Source organism: Cardiocondyla obscurior, linkage group LG03, assembly GCF_019399895.1.
Source record: "Cardiocondyla obscurior isolate alpha-2009 linkage group LG03, Cobs3.1, whole genome shotgun sequence".
NCBI lineage: Eukaryota > Metazoa > Arthropoda > Insecta > Hymenoptera > Formicidae > Cardiocondyla > Cardiocondyla obscurior.
In genome coordinates this window covers 601,336-623,577 of record NC_091866.1, presented here as the reverse complement: position 1 = coordinate 623,577, position 22,242 = coordinate 601,336, and the positions used below count along the sequence as shown (strand labels likewise).

The following is a 22,242-nucleotide window of genomic DNA, read 5'->3' as shown; positions in this document are numbered from 1 at the left end:
CTTTCGCAAAAAGGGAATATAGGCCGCTAGTCAAAATTCTTCGAGACGTTACTTTTGCAAAAAATAAATTTCTTTGATGTCTAACGACGCGAGTTTTGCACCAGTTTCAATTCGCCAATGCTTTGTCCAAATCCTATTTTGAAAAAGAGATGTAGAGCTTTTATACCCACCCGATTTTTATTGCTTTATTCGCGATGCCGATTGATTCTTTCGTTTCGCTCTCACGTTGCGCCGCGAGAGTAAATGGCACCCGTCGACGAGTTATAGTTTAAGAGCTCTAAACGACCAAGTTATCGTTAATTATATGGAATTTTTTATATCAGACGTTAAATGCATTACACGCGAATTATAGATTGATATAATTTTATTTTATATGGTTTTATATGTTTAATTATTTTATATAATCATTTATTTTTGTTGAGTTGTATATGCAATTTCCCCTAACATTGATACGATAACGCTACGTTAAAAAAAATTTTCTCACTCACCGATTCGATGCGCAGCGGCAGAGTTACAGCAACGCAGCTATGACGATCCTCTGTAACATAGAAATAAAATACGTGAATTGTAGAGACGTTTGAAGTAATACTTATTATTTACAAAAAAAATTACACGCGGCTCTAATTAATTTTTCAATTAAATAGATAGAAATAAAATTAATTGACTAAATAAAGTCTTTAAAAAATTAAATTTTTCTAACATATTAAATTTTATTCCTTAATAATTATTAAATTATCTATTTTAATTCTTACTGAAACGATGAAGCCACTAAGTGAATATCGAGAAACAATTAATTTTCAGTAAATAAAAAATGATTCTTACCGGAACGTTGCTCTGCCGAAGCCCGATGCCCATCCGAGGCCTCCTCCTCCTCTCAGTCTGGAAACTGTCGTTCTTCTTTCTAGGCACAAAACACACGTGAAAAATGCGACCGTGAATTTACTATCGCGAAAGCTAATTAAATACACGACTTGTCAATTAAAATCTTTGCGCGACACTACTAGACCGCACTCGCGTTTCTAAATTTCGCAAATCAAAACGTTTGAGTACATATACGATTTCCCCCCTCAAAAAAAAACGGCCGACGAACCTCCAGCGGTTTGTTTTTCACTATTAATAACGGCAGCAAGAGTACGTTGACTTTTTCAGATTTTATCTGTAACAGAAAAAAAAAAAACTGATTAGAAAGATTTCTAAGGGTCCATTTATCGCGACAAGGATTTATCGAGAGAAATACTTAATAATATAAAATAAAAGAGGAGCATAACTTCAAAATTTTTTTAACTATAGAAACTGGCGCATACGTTGCAGTACTTATTGATGAAATCAGTTATTATTTGTACTTCAGGTGATCAATTTTAAGAAATAAATATATTGATTAATATCTAAATGTTCATTAAAATTATATTTAAGGAAATGAGATGCGTTTAAAGTACCATATAAGATACACACATCAATAGTTCGTTACCTAAAAATTATATTTAATGTAAAATAATTTTTTTATAAGAAAAGTAAGAGTAAATAACGTTCTTTGTAATATTTAGTGGAATAAAAATTCGTGTGCAATGCCGAATTACCCGGTAGTTGTTAATGCGATGTAAAAGTATTACTCGCGTTTGACGGAAAAAGGTGCTATTGCAAAAGTCGCAAAAAAAAAAAAAACAAAAAAAAAACAAAAAATGAAAGTTCTGATTGAAGTACGCTGCTAATCCTGACCGAGTCTGAAAGCACACACCAATCAAAATCAGAACATTTACAACAGTTGTAAGCGGCACTTCTGCTAAACACACCCGTCGCAATGTTTCGACCGGCGAGATCGCGTCGATTTAAGTGGCTCGACCCAGCCCGTCTCTATCACTGCTTCGGAAGTAGATACGCCCGTCATCGGTCAGCCAGCGTCGTTGTCGATGCGATACGTGCGCTCTCGCGGAATTCGTTTCGCCAACTTTAGATCCCGCCCGCTGTAATTTAATTACACGACGGCGCGGAGCTAGAATGCTGCCGCCGGATGAAATATGTCAATGAATTTATCGCAGTCGCCGGGGCCGGACATTTATTCGCGCTGCAAAAGTGAATTCGATTTCTCGCCGGGCGTTTTGATTTATTCGCCGTGATAGATTGGATAGATTATGTAGCCGCGCGAAAAAAGCCGAGCCAAGACGTCGCCCGGATGGCGATCGATCGACGCGTAACGTCACCCATCTGTAATCCCTAACAATACGCCGGCGTTCAGGTGGCTTGCGGCGGAATTCCTTCCGCGATTCTTCGCCGAGCACCGAAGGCTCTCCCAGCGGAGCGCGGCATAGATGAATTAATTACTCCTCGTATTAATATCTCGGGGGAGAGTCATTGTGCTGGATGCGGCCGCGCGGCACACGTCGACCGATAATTACCGTCGTCGAAGATCCGTTCGATAAACGGGACGCGATCGCGTGGCTCGCTTCATTAACGTCGATTGATCGAGGCGCTCGCGATAAAGAGAAAATTTCCCGTGGCATTCTTCGACGCGGGACATTTCGGGAATGCCCGGGGGCAGCTCTTATCGCACGTTGTATCGCCGTACCCCGTGGCTAGTCGTCATCGCCGCGAGATGAGATACGGCGCTCGATAACGCCCGTCGAAGATGCATCGATCGGCCAAGCGGCGCCGTCGCTCTAACTGGGTCCATTAACGCCGGCTAATTAATGTATCTGATTAAGCAAGGCATCGACACACATGTATCATCTCAAGTCCCGGCCACGCTCGATCCATATAATATCCGGGTGTCCCGATATAGTTGCGAGTTCGCCGCGCCGGCGTATGTACATCGCCTCCACGGCGCGGACATAAATCTTCGTTATTTGACGTAATGGCTACTCGCGCCGGGCTCTCGCACGCACGTACACGCACGGCCGTAGATTATTATTATTATAAATTCCCGTGACGTACGAGCCGGCGACGTTCTTACGAATTTCACCGTCGGCGATGATGCACGTCTCGCGTTGCCCGCGCGATCGGCGAAGACGCGTCGCAAATACCGCAAACATAAAATAATACGCCGAGTTTCGTATTCCATCGGCCTGTACGGGATGTCCCGGAACTAATGTACCGTTAAATCTCCTAAGGAATCTGTCAGCGGCAGGATATCCGATAATTCTTGGGTCGACGTCCTCTGCGCGTGTTCTACAGACATACTCGTTATCAGACGTTCGAAAAGATTTTAGCTGTGTGTGTATATCGAGTATAATCTCGCTCTAAGAGAAACGGAAGTTCGTTAAGCATTCGCCTACTTATATAATAACGAGACTTTATTGCATATATGTTTAGTATGCGTATTATATTCGAGAAAGTGTTTTTAAGCGTCAGACATTCTTATTTGAATTTGGATATATTCCCGCATGAAAATAATTATTCCACTCCATGTACTAACTATGTCTGATTTTTTAAACATTTTAATATTAAATATTATTGTTTTATATAACTACGAAACATTGAAATCTTTTTTTTTAAATAATTCTGACTTAACGAAACAGCTGATTAAAATCAGAATAAAATTTGTTTTCAGTTTTTAACTTGAAATTATCAATGTTGTCGTTTTCAAAAGTTAAAAAAATTCTAAAATAAAATAAAATAAAAATTCTTACAATAATATAATTGAAAGCTGAAGCGATCTTTCAGCGAGACGTATTTGGGATCAAAACACTTCTGTAATTTCTATAATAAAATATTTAGAAAAGCTGAAATATACCTCGCGCTGATTCGATCTCGCAGATAATCGAGATGGACCGTCCAAAATCCCAAATAGAACAAAAAGCAGACCTCCCGCCCTGTTCATGCGACCCGCGCGCGACAGATCGACGTGCATTTTTCACGATGCGGCCGATATTGCGGCCCGTTGAATTATGCATACACGGCGCAGATATCATTTCGATAGCTGCCACGGACGCTTGGCATGAGCGATCTGTCACTGATGCTTAATGACCGGCATTAATTGGTTATTGTCGGTGCCTCCGCCATCGATATTTCGGTGCCTCCGCGATACCGCGACGAGCCCACGTATTTATCGGAAAAGAAATACCGCTCGAGACCGTAAAATTATTTAGAGCGAAACCTCTTTCAAGCCAGGAAGCTCAGTTCTCCTCTCGAAACCGGAAGTAATCCGCGGCGATGGCGTGTACGCGTCGACCTCCAACAATTTTCATATAAAAATCTGTATTTTGCATCCGCAGTATCGCGTTACGCGAGTCTGTTGCGCCGATACGTCCCGCAGGTTCTCCGTTTCTGAATATTCGAGATTCTCCGCGGCGAGGTTTTGTATTAATTTATTCCCGCGAGTTTATGCGTGTTTTCGAGTATGTACACAAGGCAACGCACGCAAAATGGTTCCCTCCCTTATGAAAGTTCTTCCGCGAGAGCTCTTAGGTCTTGCAAGAAACTCCACACGAGAAACGTTACGATAAATGATCGGTACACGCGTTTCGATCAGTCAACGATCCACGTTCGAAGAAAAAAGCTGCTTTGTAACTGTTATAAAAATCGTAAATCTGATTGACGTAAGTATATCGCTTCTATAAAATTTAATGAAAATTGAGATTACGCACCAATCAGATTTGCAATTTTTATAACAGTTGCAAAGCAGCTTTTTCTCTCGAACGTGGCCATTGTAAAGCTCCGCCTCGCGCATTATCATTATTATTATATCATACATCGCGGCCGCGGTATTCGCATGCATGTGAAAACGCGAGATCGCGTTTGTCGAGAAACGCGAATTCGCCTTTTCAGCACATAATCGCGTAACGTTTGGCGGTCTCTTGACCTTTATTGCAACCTTATGACATCCCTAAGATATTTTTCGACGATCGCCGTAAGAGGACAAAGGTTTCATGCGACACACGGCAGGCAGGACGCCGTCCGGAGCATTCCGGGCATCCCCAGGCTTGGACTTCTTTCGACAACTGTGCAAAGTACAAAGGAGACGCAATACGCGGGCACCGGATACCGTCTGGAATTTTATGACTGATCTAATCAATGAAGGGTCCAGTCTCTATATGTGCGCCGGATATCCCGCATGCTCTACGGCTCTCCACTGCCACGAGTCCGAAGTATTATTGAATTTCCAGACGAGACGGACTAGACTTCCGTCCTGATCCGGGGTCGCAGGGGATCCTTTGTCAGCTTACACCGAATATCTTCTTTCGTCCGTGGAAGTGAATGTCAATTGCAGATACTACCGGAGATAACGATCGATCGCGGGCTGCGAGTCGTTGATGAACGCGCTCGTTGCGCAATAACTAAGTGCAAGCGTTTATTTTAATAATAAGAATTTTATACGAAAAATTCTAAGCCGTGGAATATTCTCATTTTACATCTTTGCAAAGAAAAAAAATCTTTAAAAAAGTGTAACTAGTACGAAATATATACAATTAAGTATATTTCTCTCGTTTATTTTTTTTTCTCATGTCCTTATGGGTTTCTAATAATTTTATAATTTTTAACATATAGCTAAAATTATATCGAAATTTATTTTGATAAAAATATATATTTTATTGCCACTGCTTTCACAGTATGGCAAAAAATGGTTGGCGCGATGCAATGTCTCGAACATTTTTACACGGATTATTCATTTACGAACCGCTCCGAATAACCGCGAATAGTTGGGCAAGTACTCAAGAATGCATTCTCCACTTTTTTTTTTCCCCCCCTATGGCATAAAGAGTCGCGTGCAGCCGGAGGCTTATTTTCTTACCGAGTGGGTAACAATGTACTTTCCGTTGCCATGAATTGCGAAACGATGTTGGTAACTGCTTCCTGGCGCGGAATATAATAGGGGAAAACGTTGTTCAAGAACGTATGTGAATGCCTCCGCATCGTCTGAACAATGAAGACATGCTCTACTAATGGCGCACCATTGCAATATGTAGATTACAGGATATATACATGTATATTGCGTATTATGTATATTACGGCGATATCAGATACCGTGTCGACTGAGGTTGACACGGAACTCGGGACTGGCGCGGGAACGTGAATTCCATCGTTAATGCTTAATTACGGGTAGTGCTTAATAATCGTATTAGTCTTCGACGTATACTAGAATTTACATGTCGATCATTCCTCGATACAGACCGCCGGCGAAAAGATTTAATCTTGTTACCAGGCGCATCCAATACTGGCCGGAGAATGTTCATCGTGAAACAAGCTCCAACTGCATCTCGTTTAATTTGAAAATTTATAAAGCAATCTTTCCTATTTATTGCTATATATTTATATTACGTTTGTAATAAATATAAATAATTTTTTTCTAACATTATTCTAAATTAAATAAATTTTAATTAGAGAGCCACGATAAGTTTTCATATCTTTATCATATTTGGTGCGATTAAAATTTGGCGTGTACGAAGCTTATCGTAACGAATGCACGTATATCGTAACAGATATCGCTCGCCGCTTCTATCAAATAATATTTATCACGCCCGGTACCGTCGCGGAAAACAAACTCGCTAGCTAGCTGATGCGAAGCTCATGTTCTCACCACCCACAAACCAACATTTACATTTACAGTCGTGCCGGTATGCCAGCACGGGCAGACGAAGGTATTCGGCGTGGCGCGGCAGGAGACCGCGAAGATCCCCTGCGAGCTGGAGGCGAACCCGCCGGAAGTATCGTTCACCTGGAAATTCAATAACACAATGGAGGCGGTGGACATACCTCAAGCGCACGTCACGAGCGACCGTACACGCTCGACGGCCTCCTACACACCGATGACCGAGCTGGACTACGGCACTCTCCTTTGCTGGGGCAGCAATGACCAGGGCACTCAGCTCGAGCCGTGCGTCTACCATATCGTGCCGGCTGGTAAGTGCTCGACCTGGACTTCTGAAAAATTGCCCCGGATATCTAGCTCACATACGTCTCTCGACGTGTCCTCGCGACGTGTTCGCGCAACGTGCATCGTCCTCCTCCTTCGTGATCGATTTACCGGGAAATATTTACGTTCCGACTTTCTCGATTTATTTGGGCTCCTAACCGGTTTATTTGCGCCACGACGTCGAACGTAATGATTATTGCAATATTTTTTTTTTTTACGTCGGATAATGCCCTAATGATACCGTGCCGCTGCACTTTGTATCGTAACCGTTAATACGTTTTCGGGCGAATTACGGGACGATTAATAATCCCGCGAAAATTCATCGCACGAAAATATCTACAGTGGCGTGATTAAATAATGCGATAAACGGAATCCGTTACTCAAATTGAATCGTAATTGAGCGCTGCGTTTGAATTTTTTGAACCGCGATTGCGTTAAATCACGAATTATGAAATTATATGGTTAAATAATGCGGTGCTTTATGTTTTTGCGTAACTCTGTAATCGGTGATATTAACATTGTCATCGTCGGGTGGATAAATCAAACGGAACCGAGACCGATAAATTTCTCGATGACGTCGCAGCTGCGACGCAACTTTTTCGAGCACAGCAATCGATTTTACGAGACGAATGTCGTGCCATTCCAAAACTCTTGAAAAGCGCATCCGATAGATTCGATGCATTTACTCTTCTTGTCGTCGAAACACTACCGTCCGACACCCGGTGAATTATAAATGCAACGCATTCTGAAATGCGCTGCATCTTCATCGAGTTATCGGCGTCTCGATAAACCGGAAAGGGAACTCAATGTAACTTCAATAAATCAGCGCGGTCTTCGAATTTTTTTTAAGCCCGCAACACGTTTTCTTTTTCGCGAATAAATCGGAATTTTAATTAATTTTTAAAATATATATATATAAAATTTATAAAAACATTTGAATTAAAATGTTCTTAAATCCAAGGAAACTGCGCTTGAAATGCATTCGTGAAACGTTAAAAAGAAATATCGCCGCGTTTTTATCGTCGCAGTAAGCATAAAGATTCAAACGGGTTAAGGGATGTGAGTATTTTTACATATATCGCGAAAGAATTCCCGCGAAGGGGGAATCTCGTTCATAAAAGTCGTGGCGAGTCGTAGACGGGCGGCATCAATACGTGACAAACGCATTTTAGTGCCGCGCTTGATACTAAACTACTGGAACATGCAATAAAAATCGTCATTAAAGTGAACGCCGCGTAAAAAGGACATGTCAATTTGAGTGCCGTAGTCGCTCGTGGAAAAACGAAAATTTAAAGTAAACTCGTATCGGCCGATGAGTGACGATCACAAATCTAAAAGCACGCGTGAGACGGCCGCTCGGTCAGCAGCTTTTTTGAAAGCTCCATTTTCATCCGAAACAGGTGATTGTTTTATTTAGCGGAGAGCTTTAGAGTCTTCAAGCCTACGCACAATTGCGCGTAGACTAAAGTAAATTTAACTTAAAAATAGATATCTCTTTCAAGTAAGTGATACCAATTTTAAATCGTACAAATTACGCTATCTAACATCTCACGGAGTAATTAATTTAATTAACAGCTCTCACAATAAACGGTATTGCAAACGATTTCTACCGTCGTTTACGGAATCAGTTTCATCTCGGGTCAAATATACTATGGTATTACAGAATACCGTTCGAGTTCGCCAATTAAACATTCATTCACGTTCGCTAATTACGTCGCTAATCGACACGCGGGATCGCGGATTCAATGCTGACGCTGATCGCGCGCGTATTTAACAGGCCGCCCGGACACGCCGCACAACTGCTCCTTGTTAAACCAAACCACCGACTCGATCTACGTGGAATGCATAGAGGGCTTTGACGGCGGGCTGCCGCAAAAGTTCACCATGCAGGTGGACCGCGATGCCGGGTCCGGCAAGGGCGGCGCCGGCGGCCCGGCGACCATCTACAATCAGACGAGCAAGGTGCCGATCTTCTCCGTCAACAATTTGGATCCCGGCAGCAACTACGAGGTTTCCATTTACTCGACTAACGCCAAAGGTCGCAGCGAGACCGTGCACTTTCGCGCCACCACCCTGAATCTCCCTGAGAGGCGAACAGGTGAGTCGTCCGACCGCGAGCAATCCGACCGAGAGAATGATCGATCACGAGTCGATCCGCGGTTAAATTGTCCACAATGTACCCATCGAACGATTCATAAGTAAGCCCCGAACAACGCGAAAAAGCATTTCGGAACGGCGGCGCGGTATAGTTACCCCCGAGATTGAAAAGATGTTCCGCCAAGTTTTAAGCGGCTTTGCGTTTTCACCGGGAATTCCTCATTATAATAGTCTCGCGGTAATAATATTAACAATAATGATAGTAATATTGACGATTATAAAACTTAACGGTGTAAACGACTTGGTGATTTATAAAAAAAATTTTAATACATTTTTGTGTACGCTTCATGTTTGTTGATTTAAGTTGACAATATCTGTCAATCATTTATTATAAAATTATATGTTAATTAAATTTTTTTTTTACTAGAATTGTTATCAGGCAAAGCAGCTTTTGCCACAGTTACAGTGTCAATAATTTAACTGCACTGTAATTTCAGAATTACATTTCCCTCCCGCCGTGAAAAGTCTTCTCAATCTCGACACGATAGACTCGATAGTTTATCCCGATCGCGCCGATGCCGTAACAATACCGCCCGTATACTTTGCTATACCGTGGCATAAAACGACGAACGCGTCATAAATGCATGTGGGAATGCATAACCGGGAAAAGTGTGATATAAAGGGAGCATCGCAGACGGATATTGCTTATGAATCGATCTAATATTTTGAGCACTGTTCGCTACGCTGCACGGCCTTGCATCGTAGAGCTCGTGTGAACATGTTGATCCTCTCTCGTGCAATAACATCGTAACTCGATTTCCGCGGCTTTTTGAGTGGCCGCATATGAAAGTTCGCGAGTATATTACGCGCCCGCGGTCCATAATATCGCGCATCTGTGTTGATTCGCACGAGATCATCCAGACAGTTTGCACTAGATATTCCCTCATTACCGCCCGAAGTTGGACAAACAGCTACAGGATGCCCGCGGAAAAGTTTGAATCGGCAATGAGATTATAATGGAATTCGATTTCCTCCTTTTTTTTTTTTTTTTTTCTCGCAACGCACGTGTAATTTTAAATTTAATTAAAAAAACAATTAAACTGCATAAAGAATGTACAAAGTATTCGTTAACGTTAACGTTAATGTTTAATAATGACTCGTAAACAATTATTAATTTTTTTCTTTTTTTTTGCCATCTTTTTTCCAGAGAAATTTGTCGCAACCAGAATTTATGTATATTATTAAAATTAATTAATCATTATTTATTTATTAAAATATATTTAAATATTACATTTGGCGAAATTACGTGGCAATCTATTTCACGCGCTTTATCTTTTACTGTAGTACAATATCATTTTTATTATTTGCTCGCCGTCGCAAACGCTCATTGCGAAATATTTCAGCTGTGACGTTTAAATAACTTTCTGAATATTCAACAAGAAGCGAATATCGGATTTCGGTAATGTGGCAAATTTGCGGTACATACACGCGCTCGTCAACGAAAAAAAAAAAATGCATTTTTTACGAGTTACGATGATATTGGACGTGTCTATTCGAAATCCGCGTTCATTCGGCATTACAACGGTATTATCTCTTTACCTCAATCAAAGCACACGTATGTTATGTAAAGCTATAAGCGTGCTAGAGTTACGTGTAGAGAGTTGCATCGAGATCGTAGCAGGCGTATAATACTTATAAAATATACGTGATTAGATGTACACCGACACCGGCGCATGATCGCTCATCGTCAATGACCGTTTCGTACCCATCTTATTTCCATTATTAACATAATAATTAGCATTGGCAAAATTCAAGGGCAACTGAGAAATAATTAAGTAACAATTGCACGCATCAATATTATACATAGTCTGTCTAAAAAATTTAAATGCATCCGTTTTACTGTTTACTTTTTAAAATACTTTATTAAATCTCTTATTCTATTCCCGGGGCTTGTTGATAAATTATTTATCGATACAAGTAAACCACTTTGCACGAATTTGTCGTTAATAAGAAAATAAGAAAACTTTCTTCAAGCATATATATTTTCACATATTATTTAATATATAATATGTTTAAAGCAATATACCATTTAATTATGTCTTTTAATGTCTCTAAGTGTCTTGGTTTAAACAAAATTGAAGAGCAAATTGCATAACGAAGACGGAAGGAATTTCGTTAGAAGATACTTTAGCCCGCGCTTCTATAAAGAGAAAATATAGTCACGTCTAAACCGAGCCATAATTTTACGATATTTCTAACGATACAAAAAACACAATAAGCTCAATTAAAAAAAAAAGTTTAATCGAATCAATCACATTTATCATTAGAAACATCATAAAATTACGCCTGGGGTCGAAAAGTAACCATGTTCTCCTCTCAGTGTAAATTCGTCCGCGTCGCGGGGACTGCATTTCCGGTAGTAGCTTCGCGCGGTAACCCCATTAAACAAATTTCTCAGCCTAATTTAAGCGCCGGCGACCCCGGTCCGCTCCGCCGCATTCTTCTAACTAATTGCTCACGATTAACCTGTGGGTGGCACGTAGACAGACGTTAAGCGGTGTTACGCGCGTTAATAATGCGCGGCTAATAGGCGCCCGTCGGCTCCGCCGTTTATCCGCTCTACTGCGGCCTGGGCCGCGGCGAGTCCCGAGATAGGGGTAGACCAGACTATAAAAGGCTTTCGTATTTCGCATCAGCTAGCCCTTCTTCGTTACAAATCGCCATTCCTTGCGCCGCTCTCGCCCGATTTATATTCGACCCCGACGTCGCCTGAACTAACAGGACCTAGCGATACGTGATGTTCTCGAGCGAGAGAGAGAGAGAGATAAAAAAAAGCCGAGCTCAAAAGCCGTGCACTTCGGTTGTTTTTTTTTTTTTTTAATCTGCTTTGTACGCTCCATTATTTTACGAATCGTATAAATGAAAGAAATTTTTTAATTTTCTTTCTTTTTTTTTTATATTTAAAATAGCATATTAACGAAAAATGAATGTATAGTTCTTACATCGTGCGTGCGCGCGTATTCGAATTCAGTATGAACATTTGGAAAAGATACATTGAACGTGCAATATGAAAGCTATAGACTGCGTTAAACGACTGCACGCTGTTCGAATGGCAGCTTTCGAAGCGATAAAAATGACAAAAATACGCACGCGGATCGGTTCGTCTCGCTCGATGACTGGCAGGTATCGATTGCATTTTGACATTTTGCATTAAAATACGTCGGTGCGCGCCGTGACGAACGATTGGCACATTTCATGAAAATCCATCGACGTGATCGAGCTCTCTCGAAGAGATCGCGCACCATCGGGCTCGCGAAAGCGCGAGGGCGCATTATGGCGGGCAATATTACGACTGATTAAGTTCCGTTCGTTCAGGTAGATGTCTTGACGATTTCTTGATGGATTGCCATAAATTACCAGGGAATAATACCGATTATTTTCGCGGTCAATCAATCTTTTGTCAAATAAATCTAATTCGGAATTTATCAAGCACGAAAAAAAATGTATTTATCGTGTATGAAACAAGTATATTGATGAATATTTTGACAATCCAATTAGAGAGAGATACGTAGGCTGCTTTCGAATACAAGCTATTAATTTATTCCAATTAGTAACGTCAATTATATTTTAATGAATGATTTAAAATGATAATAAAAAATATATAAAATAATTAATAAAGTTACGTTTGTAAAATCGATAATCTTGATGCGTATCTTTCATCACAAGATTTATTTATTTTATTTTGTTGAAAAAAAATTATTCTAGTTTTTACTTCTTCCATTTCACGGATCTGCAAACGAAAGGTTCTAATTTGTTCAGTTTCTCGCTAATCGCAACATGACACGAGCTCGCCGATTACCAGAATTCATTGCTTGAAGCAAGACATCGCCGATCGTAGTTCATTCATTCACGTCAATTTTTCCTGCTCGACTCTCGGCCTCGCGTTACCATCGCTACCACGGCTTATCTCCTTCCCCTGAAATCTACCCGCGCGTTCTCGAGTTAAAACGAAGGCTGAGGCTGGTGTGTTGTGCCACTTCCGGTAGCAGGTGAGAGGCTAGCGCAACCGCCCTCGCCGGAGAATTGCACGATACGCGAGTTGAGCCGGACGACCTTGCGGGTGAGCTGCGCCGAGAGCGAATACTTCGACGCGAACACGGCGACCTACGTGCTTCATGTCTTCGACGCCGACACCAGGCGGCTGCTGGCGTCCACGAGCAGCCTGACGCCGAGCATGATCGAGGTGACGAATCTGCCGGCCGAGAGGAGCCAGTCCGGCCTCGTGCTCTCCCTCAGGATCATGACGGCGCACGCCATGAGCGACGCCACGGTCCTCCACAGTCTACACTTTGCTCAGGAGGGTAGTACCAATAAGGAGCACCACCGTTACCCAGGTAGGGCCCAGATACACAGTGGATCGTCCTACCACCCCCCCCCCTTGTCTATCGCCCATGTGCCCTCGCCTATGTGCCCTCGCCCCGTGATTGTCCCCCATGATTGTCCCCCGTAATTGTCCCCCGCGATGGTGCTTTCACGCGAGCAACGATGATCGGCATCGTCATTGTAATCGAGCGAGCTACGACGACCGATTGCATTTGTTCTTTGCCGTTTGTACAATTGACGTTGCTTTTTTCTCTGCCGGTTTCGTTTTGGGAAAGAGTACCATCGCGCCGCGAGATTTCAATGACTAGTACTCGCACGAGTGGGACGTTCGCCCGCTTTCTGTGTGTACCACCCGTTTGAGTTTACATGCACCGTTCGACTATTGTAGTTTCCAAGTTCTCATGTACATACAAGTTGTGCCTAAAGCTAGATCGTATCGCAGTAAAATAGACGAGATTCGTGTGTGATATAATGAAGGAGGAGTAAGCAGATACTAGATCGTGCAATTTTTGTATTTGATTTCCACCCGTACGAGAGCCTAAGTAGTTCGTTCATTTGTTCTATCTCTTGATCACGTCCACTTGTGTGTAATTGCTTTTTGTGATTGTTTTTACGTGACGTGCAGTAGTAATAATTACGTACTTTATTATTCCCTCAGCTTTATATAACAAAAAAAAATATTACAAATTCGTTTGCTATTATCGATATTAGTCTATACAAAACCTTTCGCGGTAGACGTTTCCCGAAAAAAAAAAACTCCGTTCGATTCGCGCAATACGCGCTGAAACAATCAAATATTTCTGCACGGCGACTCGCTCGCGATGAAAATGCTCAGTCAGACGAAAACCGGCCAACAGGTCAACACTTGGACAAATTCATCACGAAGTATCTCGGAATTTGAATATTTGTTTTGCGTGTGTGCTACAAGGGTTTTTTTTCCCCCTCTCCTCCACGATCATCGAGAAGCCGAAACCCATCGAGTTAAAGGCAATCACCAAGGGAATACCGCGATTGACTTGCGAAATATTGTTACACCGCTCGTACGATACGGTCAGGTTTTGCATGCGCCAGGTTCGCGTTAACATAAAGCGCGCCACGCCACGCGGTCGTCGCCGCAAGAAAGTTCTGCCTGTTTCCTTGATTAGATTAGTGGACGTGCTGTTCGTTGTAGCCGACATTAGTTGTGATTATATTACGAATTTCTTTACGCTCAAACTTTGCCTACAAATTCTTTTCCGCATGTACTCTCGTGAATGAGCACCTTTTTAATATTTTTTATTTTATTTTTTATTTTTTTGTATATGACATATAATTTAAAATATAAAAAGAATAAAAGCACTGTTCGCGCTTTGCATGTTAATTAATTAGATGTTTTAGACTTTTTTCTTATTCTTAATGTGTAGTTGATAGAAAAAAAAAATGTTGTAAGTAAGCTGTTGTGATGATGTCATTGTCATATGTTTAATTAAAAATATTTAAAGCTCTTTTTCTTTGTAATTAAATTCGATGCACTCGCGTACTGAAATATTTAAAACTACAAAGACATAATTCAAATATTAAATTCAATTTTATTTAATCAAGCGTATTAATATATTTGTGTTAGTGTCGTGAGGCGACATGTATACGATCATTTTTCTCTTCATTTACCGTTGAATATTAATCACATTTAACACGTGACATAATGAGAGATGAAAAAATTTAATTACGCTAGACGCGATACGAGTGTATTGTAAAATACCAAAACGTATAATAATAATTAATTATCTCGAAATAATTTTTATTTATTATCGACCGTGTGCTAATGTCTGTTTTTCGCATTTAAAGCTCTTTTATTAATTTTATATCTATTTCCAGAACTGCAGTACGCGAGAAATTTTTTCATTAACTTCAAATTCTTTATCAAATAAGTAAACTCGACCGTTAAACCAACGTAATTGCACTCTCCATGTATTTACTTTGAAAAATAACGAATTATAATATTTATTATTTGTTATTTTAATCTAACACTATATATAATTCGTTAGACGGTATTCAGCGGAACATTGTTATAAAATCAAGCGGCATCTCCACGTGACAGATATTACTCCAAGATGCCCTAAATAAATGTAATAATCTAGTATTCTCCACCGCGTCTGTTAGCTTTCTCGATGAAACATCCACGGAAAATCGTTTGCGCAAACAGTTTGTCTTGACTACGCCAACACCGAGCGATTTCCGGTACCGTGACGCGTGAACTTTATCTTAAACGCAATTACGTGATTATTATGCAACACTTTTGTTGCCGATCAGGGGATGTACACGGCGATATTACGTACGACACTGAAAGCAACGAGGGCGGATATGCTAATCGAAGGGTTTCGCCGCGCTTTGGCGGAAGTCGGTTTACCCTGGCGTATCCCGCGAACAGTTAGCACGCGCACGAGAGAGCAAAGTCGGAAGAACTTGTTTCCAAGGGATACCGCTAAGGCGACCGCCGGTACGTGTAAATCCTGTCGAGAAGCATTCATCCAAAATTGCTCTGTGGCCAAGCCTGATCTTACTAGTTTGATCTATAGAGACGATGCGCGTAAATCCCTCAAGTGTTATGAGAAATGTTAATCTGATTTTCAAAAATAAAAACCGTAAAAACTTGAAAAGTTTCACTTATTCAGTCCGCGACTTGCGTAAAATTGAGATATTTATTAAAAAAAAAAAAAAAGTCTGTGCGTCGAGAGTCAGAAACGATTATTGTCGACACAATTAGTCCGTAAAAAATTTTAACGATGCTTTATAAAATTCGCCAGATAGACTTCGCCGTTTATTCCTATTTCTATACAGGATTTTTTTACGTATTGTATTTTGTTGTATCAACATTTCTCCTGCGCTGACTAGACGCCTACGATCTTAAGCTTCCTGAATGAAGGGGATTCTGCGACGTAACGTTAACGTGTAGTGCGAGGGAGTTTCGGGTACGGCGCTTTCAATTAATCTTTCGTAAATTAATAGATAAGGTCACCGAAAGCGGCTTAAGTTCGAAGACAATGAAGCTGCACGCACAAGTGACGCGCACAACGGAACGCGGCGTTATTACATGAGGAGCTCGAGTCATGCACCAGAGATTTGTTCGCATCCATCTATTGTATCATGAGGTGTTTCGTAAGACAAGACACCCAAGATCAATCCGGAAAATCTAATTTAAATTAAGCTAGTCTTCGAAAACGGCTAAATTCATCTCGCTTTATTTGCGAACATTTTCCAAGCATTTTGAACCGACTTTGTTCCTTTAATTGTATTTTCTAGAAGTTCGTTTATCGTCAAGCGTGAATTAATTGAACGAAGCTTTAAAATGATAAATTCCGAAAATAATTTTTAAATCAAAATATATAAATTACTTTTACTTTTCTTTTATCAGATCTTTTATCACATCCGTCATTACGGAAGAAAATGATCTTCGAGTTCAATTATAAGCGCGGGCGGCTCTTCGTAAATAATAAATTTTTTAACTAAATCTTCTCCGCGTCTCGTTTTAATATTATCTTCTCTCGTATTTTAATACGTGAGCAAACTCACGAAGAACTTACGTTTATCCGGCTCACCCACCCTTTCTCAAATAAAAATATATAGGAGACTCGTAAGTCTGACAAACTACGTTTTCGGCGCACGTAAAGGGGGGGAACGAATTCAAATCGTCATTAGCTCAGTTTGATGGTCGCGAATGTTGACGCATCCTCGGCTTTAATATTACTTTAGGAAGAGGAAGCCGGAGCGAGGGAAGGAAACGGGGCCGGAACAAGGACGAGAGCCAGCGGAGAGGCATTCATTTAACAGAGTTCGCGGATATAAGTGGATTTTGATTAGCCTCGAACTTGAGTACACCGCGGGAGTTGAGAATGGAGTGCATTTGAATCCCAAATTCATTGCTAATGCGGTTCTATGATCTATGATCTGCGCAAACACTCGACGATCGCGCGTATTTGCGGGGGGATTATTTTTCCATGAAGCCCCCGGCTTCTCCGCCTCTCGCGAGAATGGCGTACGCGGATTTGGCATTTGGAAAAGTCGCGAGGCCATCGCTCGAATCAACTTCCTGCTAAGTGCCTACTTAATAGCGAAATTAATAGCGAAAGCGATGTTTCGTCGGGCTTACCTTCGCGATCGTTGCGTATTTTAAAACTAAAATAGCAGAAATTATCCGCAAACAAGGGAATAGTACTTTAGTGAAAATTACACTTTACATAAAAATGGAAATAGAATGCCGAGAATTTTAATTTTGCCGTTTAATGTGTTAAGTATATACGCATATCAAATTTTTTTTTAATACGAATAAATTGTTCAGATATTTAACGATATCTGGGCGATATTAACAGCCGGGAAGTAACAACGTTGCAATATAATTAGATTATTTTTGAGATATGAATGAAGGGAGGAGGAGGTGGATATTGTAAATTCACATTGCATTCCATAAATTGACCAGGAGGGTCGCGGTAAACTCCAGGAATCTACCGCGTGGTAGATTCCGACGCGAAGCCGCCTTTATGATCGCGTTGCGGCTAAGGGAAACCTTATACGCGCGCATTTTTTACGACGACATTTTTTACGGTCCGCATACACGCACACGCTGTACGCATGCACGCCTGTCGCGGGTACTCCCGACATATCATAAGCGCGCAGGATGCTTCCGGGATGCTGCGGCATGGCGCTCCCGCTTCCGAGCTAGATTTACGTTGCAGGGTAGACTTTTCGGGGATTTTAATCACGCACGAATTAAAGCGACGATGATAACCTAACCTAAGCATTATAATTATAATTCCTATTTTCCTATTTAAAGAGAGAATGCAAAGATTTCATTGCTGTTGGTAATTATTGCGGCTTCTCCGCGATGCCAATTACTTTTTCAGTATCAAAGACGGTAAGTGCATTATGCACGAATTATGAACTGATATTATTTTCCACGGTTTTATATGTTTCATTATTTTATATAATTTTTTTTTAGTTGTACATGCGATTTATATAATTTCTTCTAACGCTACGATAATATTGTAATAAAAAATATTTCTCACTCACCGATTTGATGCGCAGCAGCGGAGTTACAGCTACTATAATCCTGTAACACACAAAGAAAAGAAAAATTAATATATGTATAGAGATGTTTGAATTAATGTCTACTGTTTAAAAAAATACGCGCCTCTAATTATTTTTTCAATTAAATAAATTAAAATAAAATTTCGTTAATATTATCAAAACGACAAAGTAATATAGCAGTTATGTATGATATAAAAAAAAAGTGATTCTTACCGGGGGGTTGCTCCGCTGATGCAAGATGCCCATTCGAAGTCTCCTGCTGCTTTCATGATGTCTAACTTAGGATCGAGGCATCAAATCTTCGACACACAAATACTATCTGCACTCGCGAAACAAACCCGACGAACCGGACACGTTACGTATATTAAAGATCGGCGACAACAGTACATTCGTTTCTCCTTTAGATCTTAATCTGAAACAAAAGAAAATTTTCCTTTATTTCATCACTCAGTATCAGTCACAGAAAGTAAATCGCGTCAGCTAACAATACGTGTATGTTGTTTTTCGGCGAGTCCCGACCCAGCTAGCTACGCGCTCGAGTCGTAAACACTGCGGTTCACTGACCACGCATGTGATTGCCACGCGTATGTTTACGCCGCGACCTCCACCTCTCCCGTATGCTACGCACCGCGTTGTAAAAAGTAACTTATACGTCGCCGTTGATTAAGTAATGTCTGATCGGATTACTCGGAGCTCAGTCGAAGAGGGCTCAAATCAATTATTCGTGAGTCACGCACGGTGATTGCCTCAGAGGCGAGAATACCTATGCTTTAACGTGCTTAAATGACGATGGGACTTACTCTAAAGGAACAAACACTTTCTACAAATGTTCTTTGCGTACGAGGCATTCCTCGGAAACTTTGATTCGCACCGGGATACGTTCCGCACGTCGAACATGCGTATTTCTTACCGATACGGACGGACCGTGTCTCTACCACGTGCTGCGTGCTCGAGCGCCGGCGGAGAAATGAAAGTAGGGGGTGGGGGAGGGGGAAAGATAGCGCGGCTCACTCATCGTGCCGCGCACCTACTTTTCCGCTTACCCCCACTACTCCCACCCCAGCATTTTTTCCCCTCGAATATTACATCGAATATTAAATCTGATTTTAATTTTAACGTCACGAATTCGTACCTGGCGAACACGTTGCGCATTCGTCGGTCAGATTGATCATTTGTTTTACTTAAACAACCTAAATATTAATTAACGTCCGAATGTATATTTGAATTACATTTAAAGGAATGAAAGGAATGACCACGTAAAATACGTACGACCGTAGTTCGTTGCCACAAATTATTAAATATGAGTTTTCTTTAACGTGAAGGAAGCAAGAGTAAATGACACGCGCTTTAATAATGTCTGGTAATGCAAACAGCATCCGTAAAAAATGCTCGCCGACGCAATTTATATTATCATTACTCGTTTGTTCATTAGCATTGTCTTCCCCAAGTAATTTTCAAGCTTTTCTCGGGCCGATCGAATAATGACTCCTAATAACGCAAGGCGAGCACGTGTACTAGCACACGCGATCATCATAATCTGTCATAATTTGCATTTATAAATTTACGCGCGACACACGCTTATAAATATTTCCGTCACGCGAGACGCGCGTAATTTTTTTTTTCTTTTTTTTTACACGACCTCGTGTCGCGACATATTTTATTCTGGCAAGTATAAAAAAGAAATTATTTGTATAATAAATCGACGGTGAATAATGTCGTTAATTATTACGCAAAAATTATTGTAATAATTATTGTTGGCAAAAAACAAAAAAAAGAAAAGGAAAATTTTATAAGAGAAACGAGAATAAATTTTTTTAAGGATGAAACACGTTTGATTTCTCGCAAATCTGATCTCGCGGCGCGATTCTTTTGATTCGGTCAGTTACGATGAGAATAGTTGAGCTGTAAACAAAATTCTGAGAGCTTTCTCCATAAGGATTACGTACGGCGATCGCACAAAAGACACGGCAAATCCGCTTTCGTATTGAATGCTTTATCCATAATCGAATCGACGCTTGAGAGAAAATCGTGGAACAGTTCCCGTTATCGCGTTCTATCCATTCCACTTGATCTTTGTTAACACATTTCTCTTAAAAATATGCAAGATAAGACGGCACAGTTTCAATATCCGATAAAACACGCGAAGCGACGTCATTCCTCGTGTTTGAAGAACAGACAGACCATTCGTAGTTATCGGCAAAATTGCGCAAGGGAAAGGGAACGTTATAAACTTTCATTGCATTCCACAAATCGACCATAAATTCTGATAAACACCAGAAATACTTTCATACAAATTCCAACGCTTAAAAAAAATTATCTTTAACAATGCAATGACATAATTTTAATTACAACAGAATGCTGTTTATAAAAAAAATCACGCAGAAAAAAATATCTTTGTGCCGAACTTTGTTTCCTACATTTTTTAGTTATTACGGCAATGAGGATATTTCTAGTTATCTTAAAATTCGAAGGGACATTATCGCAGTCACTTCGCCTTTCTTAGCGGAATTTGAGTGCTCTCCGTTATTGTAATCCCTCTTTCCCTGTATTCGCCCCGAAACAATTGGACACAATTTGCAGCCCTTACGCCAGTTATGCTGTCGCTGTCTGGACCACTGCTGGGCGCCGTGGTAGGAGCCGCAGCGGGGCTGCTCTTGGTGATCTTCGTAATCGTGCTAGCTGTCAAATTGCGCTATCGACCCCGATCTCAGGAGGATTCCCATGACGACGGCGGCATGGCGAACCTGGCGGCGTCGGGCACCGGCGGCTCATCTCCGCATGACAAATCGTCGACCTTGCCTCTCAGCGCCGACAGCATCGAGAGCTTCGAGAAGAACCCCGACATAATACCGCATGCGAATGGTAGGCGAAAACACCTGTCGCTACGCAGCATATTCTTCGATCCGGTGATTGCATGACAAACACGATCCTGCGTAAAAAAAAAACGCTTTATTAATGTTATTAAATCGGCGAATGTTTTTAATTAATTACGCATAATTTATTCGAGTCTAAATATGACAAATTAAAATAAAAAGAATTATAATTCTCACATTTTATTATTTACAGAGAATTCGTACGCAGAACTATGCAAAAGTGCATCGCCACGATACGTTCTGCAGCAGCAACGATCAGAAACTCAGAATACCTTTGCAACTACGAACAACGTAAGCTCAGTAATTGAATCTAAGATAGTGACAAAATTAACGTTTGGTGCCAGTCACCATTAACTTCCAATTACACGTGTCTATTTATAAAAGTGCAGCTCACAAATCTTACTGAAACTACAGCTCGATTTCTTTTTTTTTCTGAATCAACTAATCGATTTGAAAAACTATGAAGATGCGCGCAGCTCAATATTGGCTGCGTGGATTCTAATTGATCGAGTTATACGATTGAAATTATAGAAACAATATTGTTCGTAGCAGGGCACTGAGTTAACGTACGTCGAATTAGCGCTAAGGGGAAACCGACGAATACCTCCGAATTGCTACCAGCCCGTGCAAATCTCCAACATGCAGCGGCCCCAGCTGCTGCCCATGTCGACTTTGACGCGCAGACAGCCTATCCAGGAGCCGACGATTTACGCGCAAGTCGCCAGTCATTCTAAACCGATTTACGTGCCACCGCCACACCCGTACATGAATCGCTCCAGCGACGAAACTACGGCGGAGACACCATTGATCGGACACGACAATAAGGTAATAGCCGTGTAAAAGTTACGCTTCGCCATAGTCGGCAGGTTTGTCGTTGCACCTTCGCATAAAAGTCCTGCAATCATATAAGATTTTTTAATATAATGAATAAAAAATAACTAAAGAATAAATTTACCTCGAGCAAATAATTAAATGTTATAT

At 41.0% G+C, this 22,242-nt stretch overlaps 1 protein-coding gene and 1 long non-coding RNA gene across 4 annotated transcripts in view; one reads left to right on the top strand and one right to left on the bottom strand.

Annotated features, from left to right (window-relative positions):
• Window positions 1-22,242, top strand: part of LOC139113847 (protein turtle homolog B) — a 220,635-nt gene that overhangs the window by 192,503 nt on the left and 5,890 nt on the right. Inside the window, exons 11-16 of one of the 3 annotated variants that reach the window (XM_070675273.1) lie at window positions 6,541-6,834; window positions 8,625-8,945; window positions 12,991-13,338; window positions 20,969-21,250; window positions 21,455-21,552; window positions 21,814-22,086. In XM_070675273.1, coding sequence (XP_070531374.1) covers window positions 6,541-6,834; window positions 8,625-8,945; window positions 12,991-13,338; window positions 20,969-21,250; window positions 21,455-21,552; window positions 21,814-22,086 — 1,616 coding nt within the window. Of the gene's footprint in view, window positions 1-6,540; window positions 6,835-8,624; window positions 8,946-12,990; window positions 13,339-20,968; window positions 21,251-21,454; window positions 21,553-21,810; window positions 22,087-22,242 lie in introns of all 3 variants that reach the window. The other 2 variants (XM_070675272.1, XM_070675274.1) reach the window with 2 other exon arrangements.
• Window positions 559-18,648, bottom strand: LOC139113882 (uncharacterized). Its single transcript, XR_011547775.1, has 2 exons — window positions 18,371-18,648; window positions 559-1,156 (listed from the first exon to the last, which is right to left on the bottom strand). It is a non-coding gene; the product is annotated as an uncharacterized lncRNA (long non-coding RNA).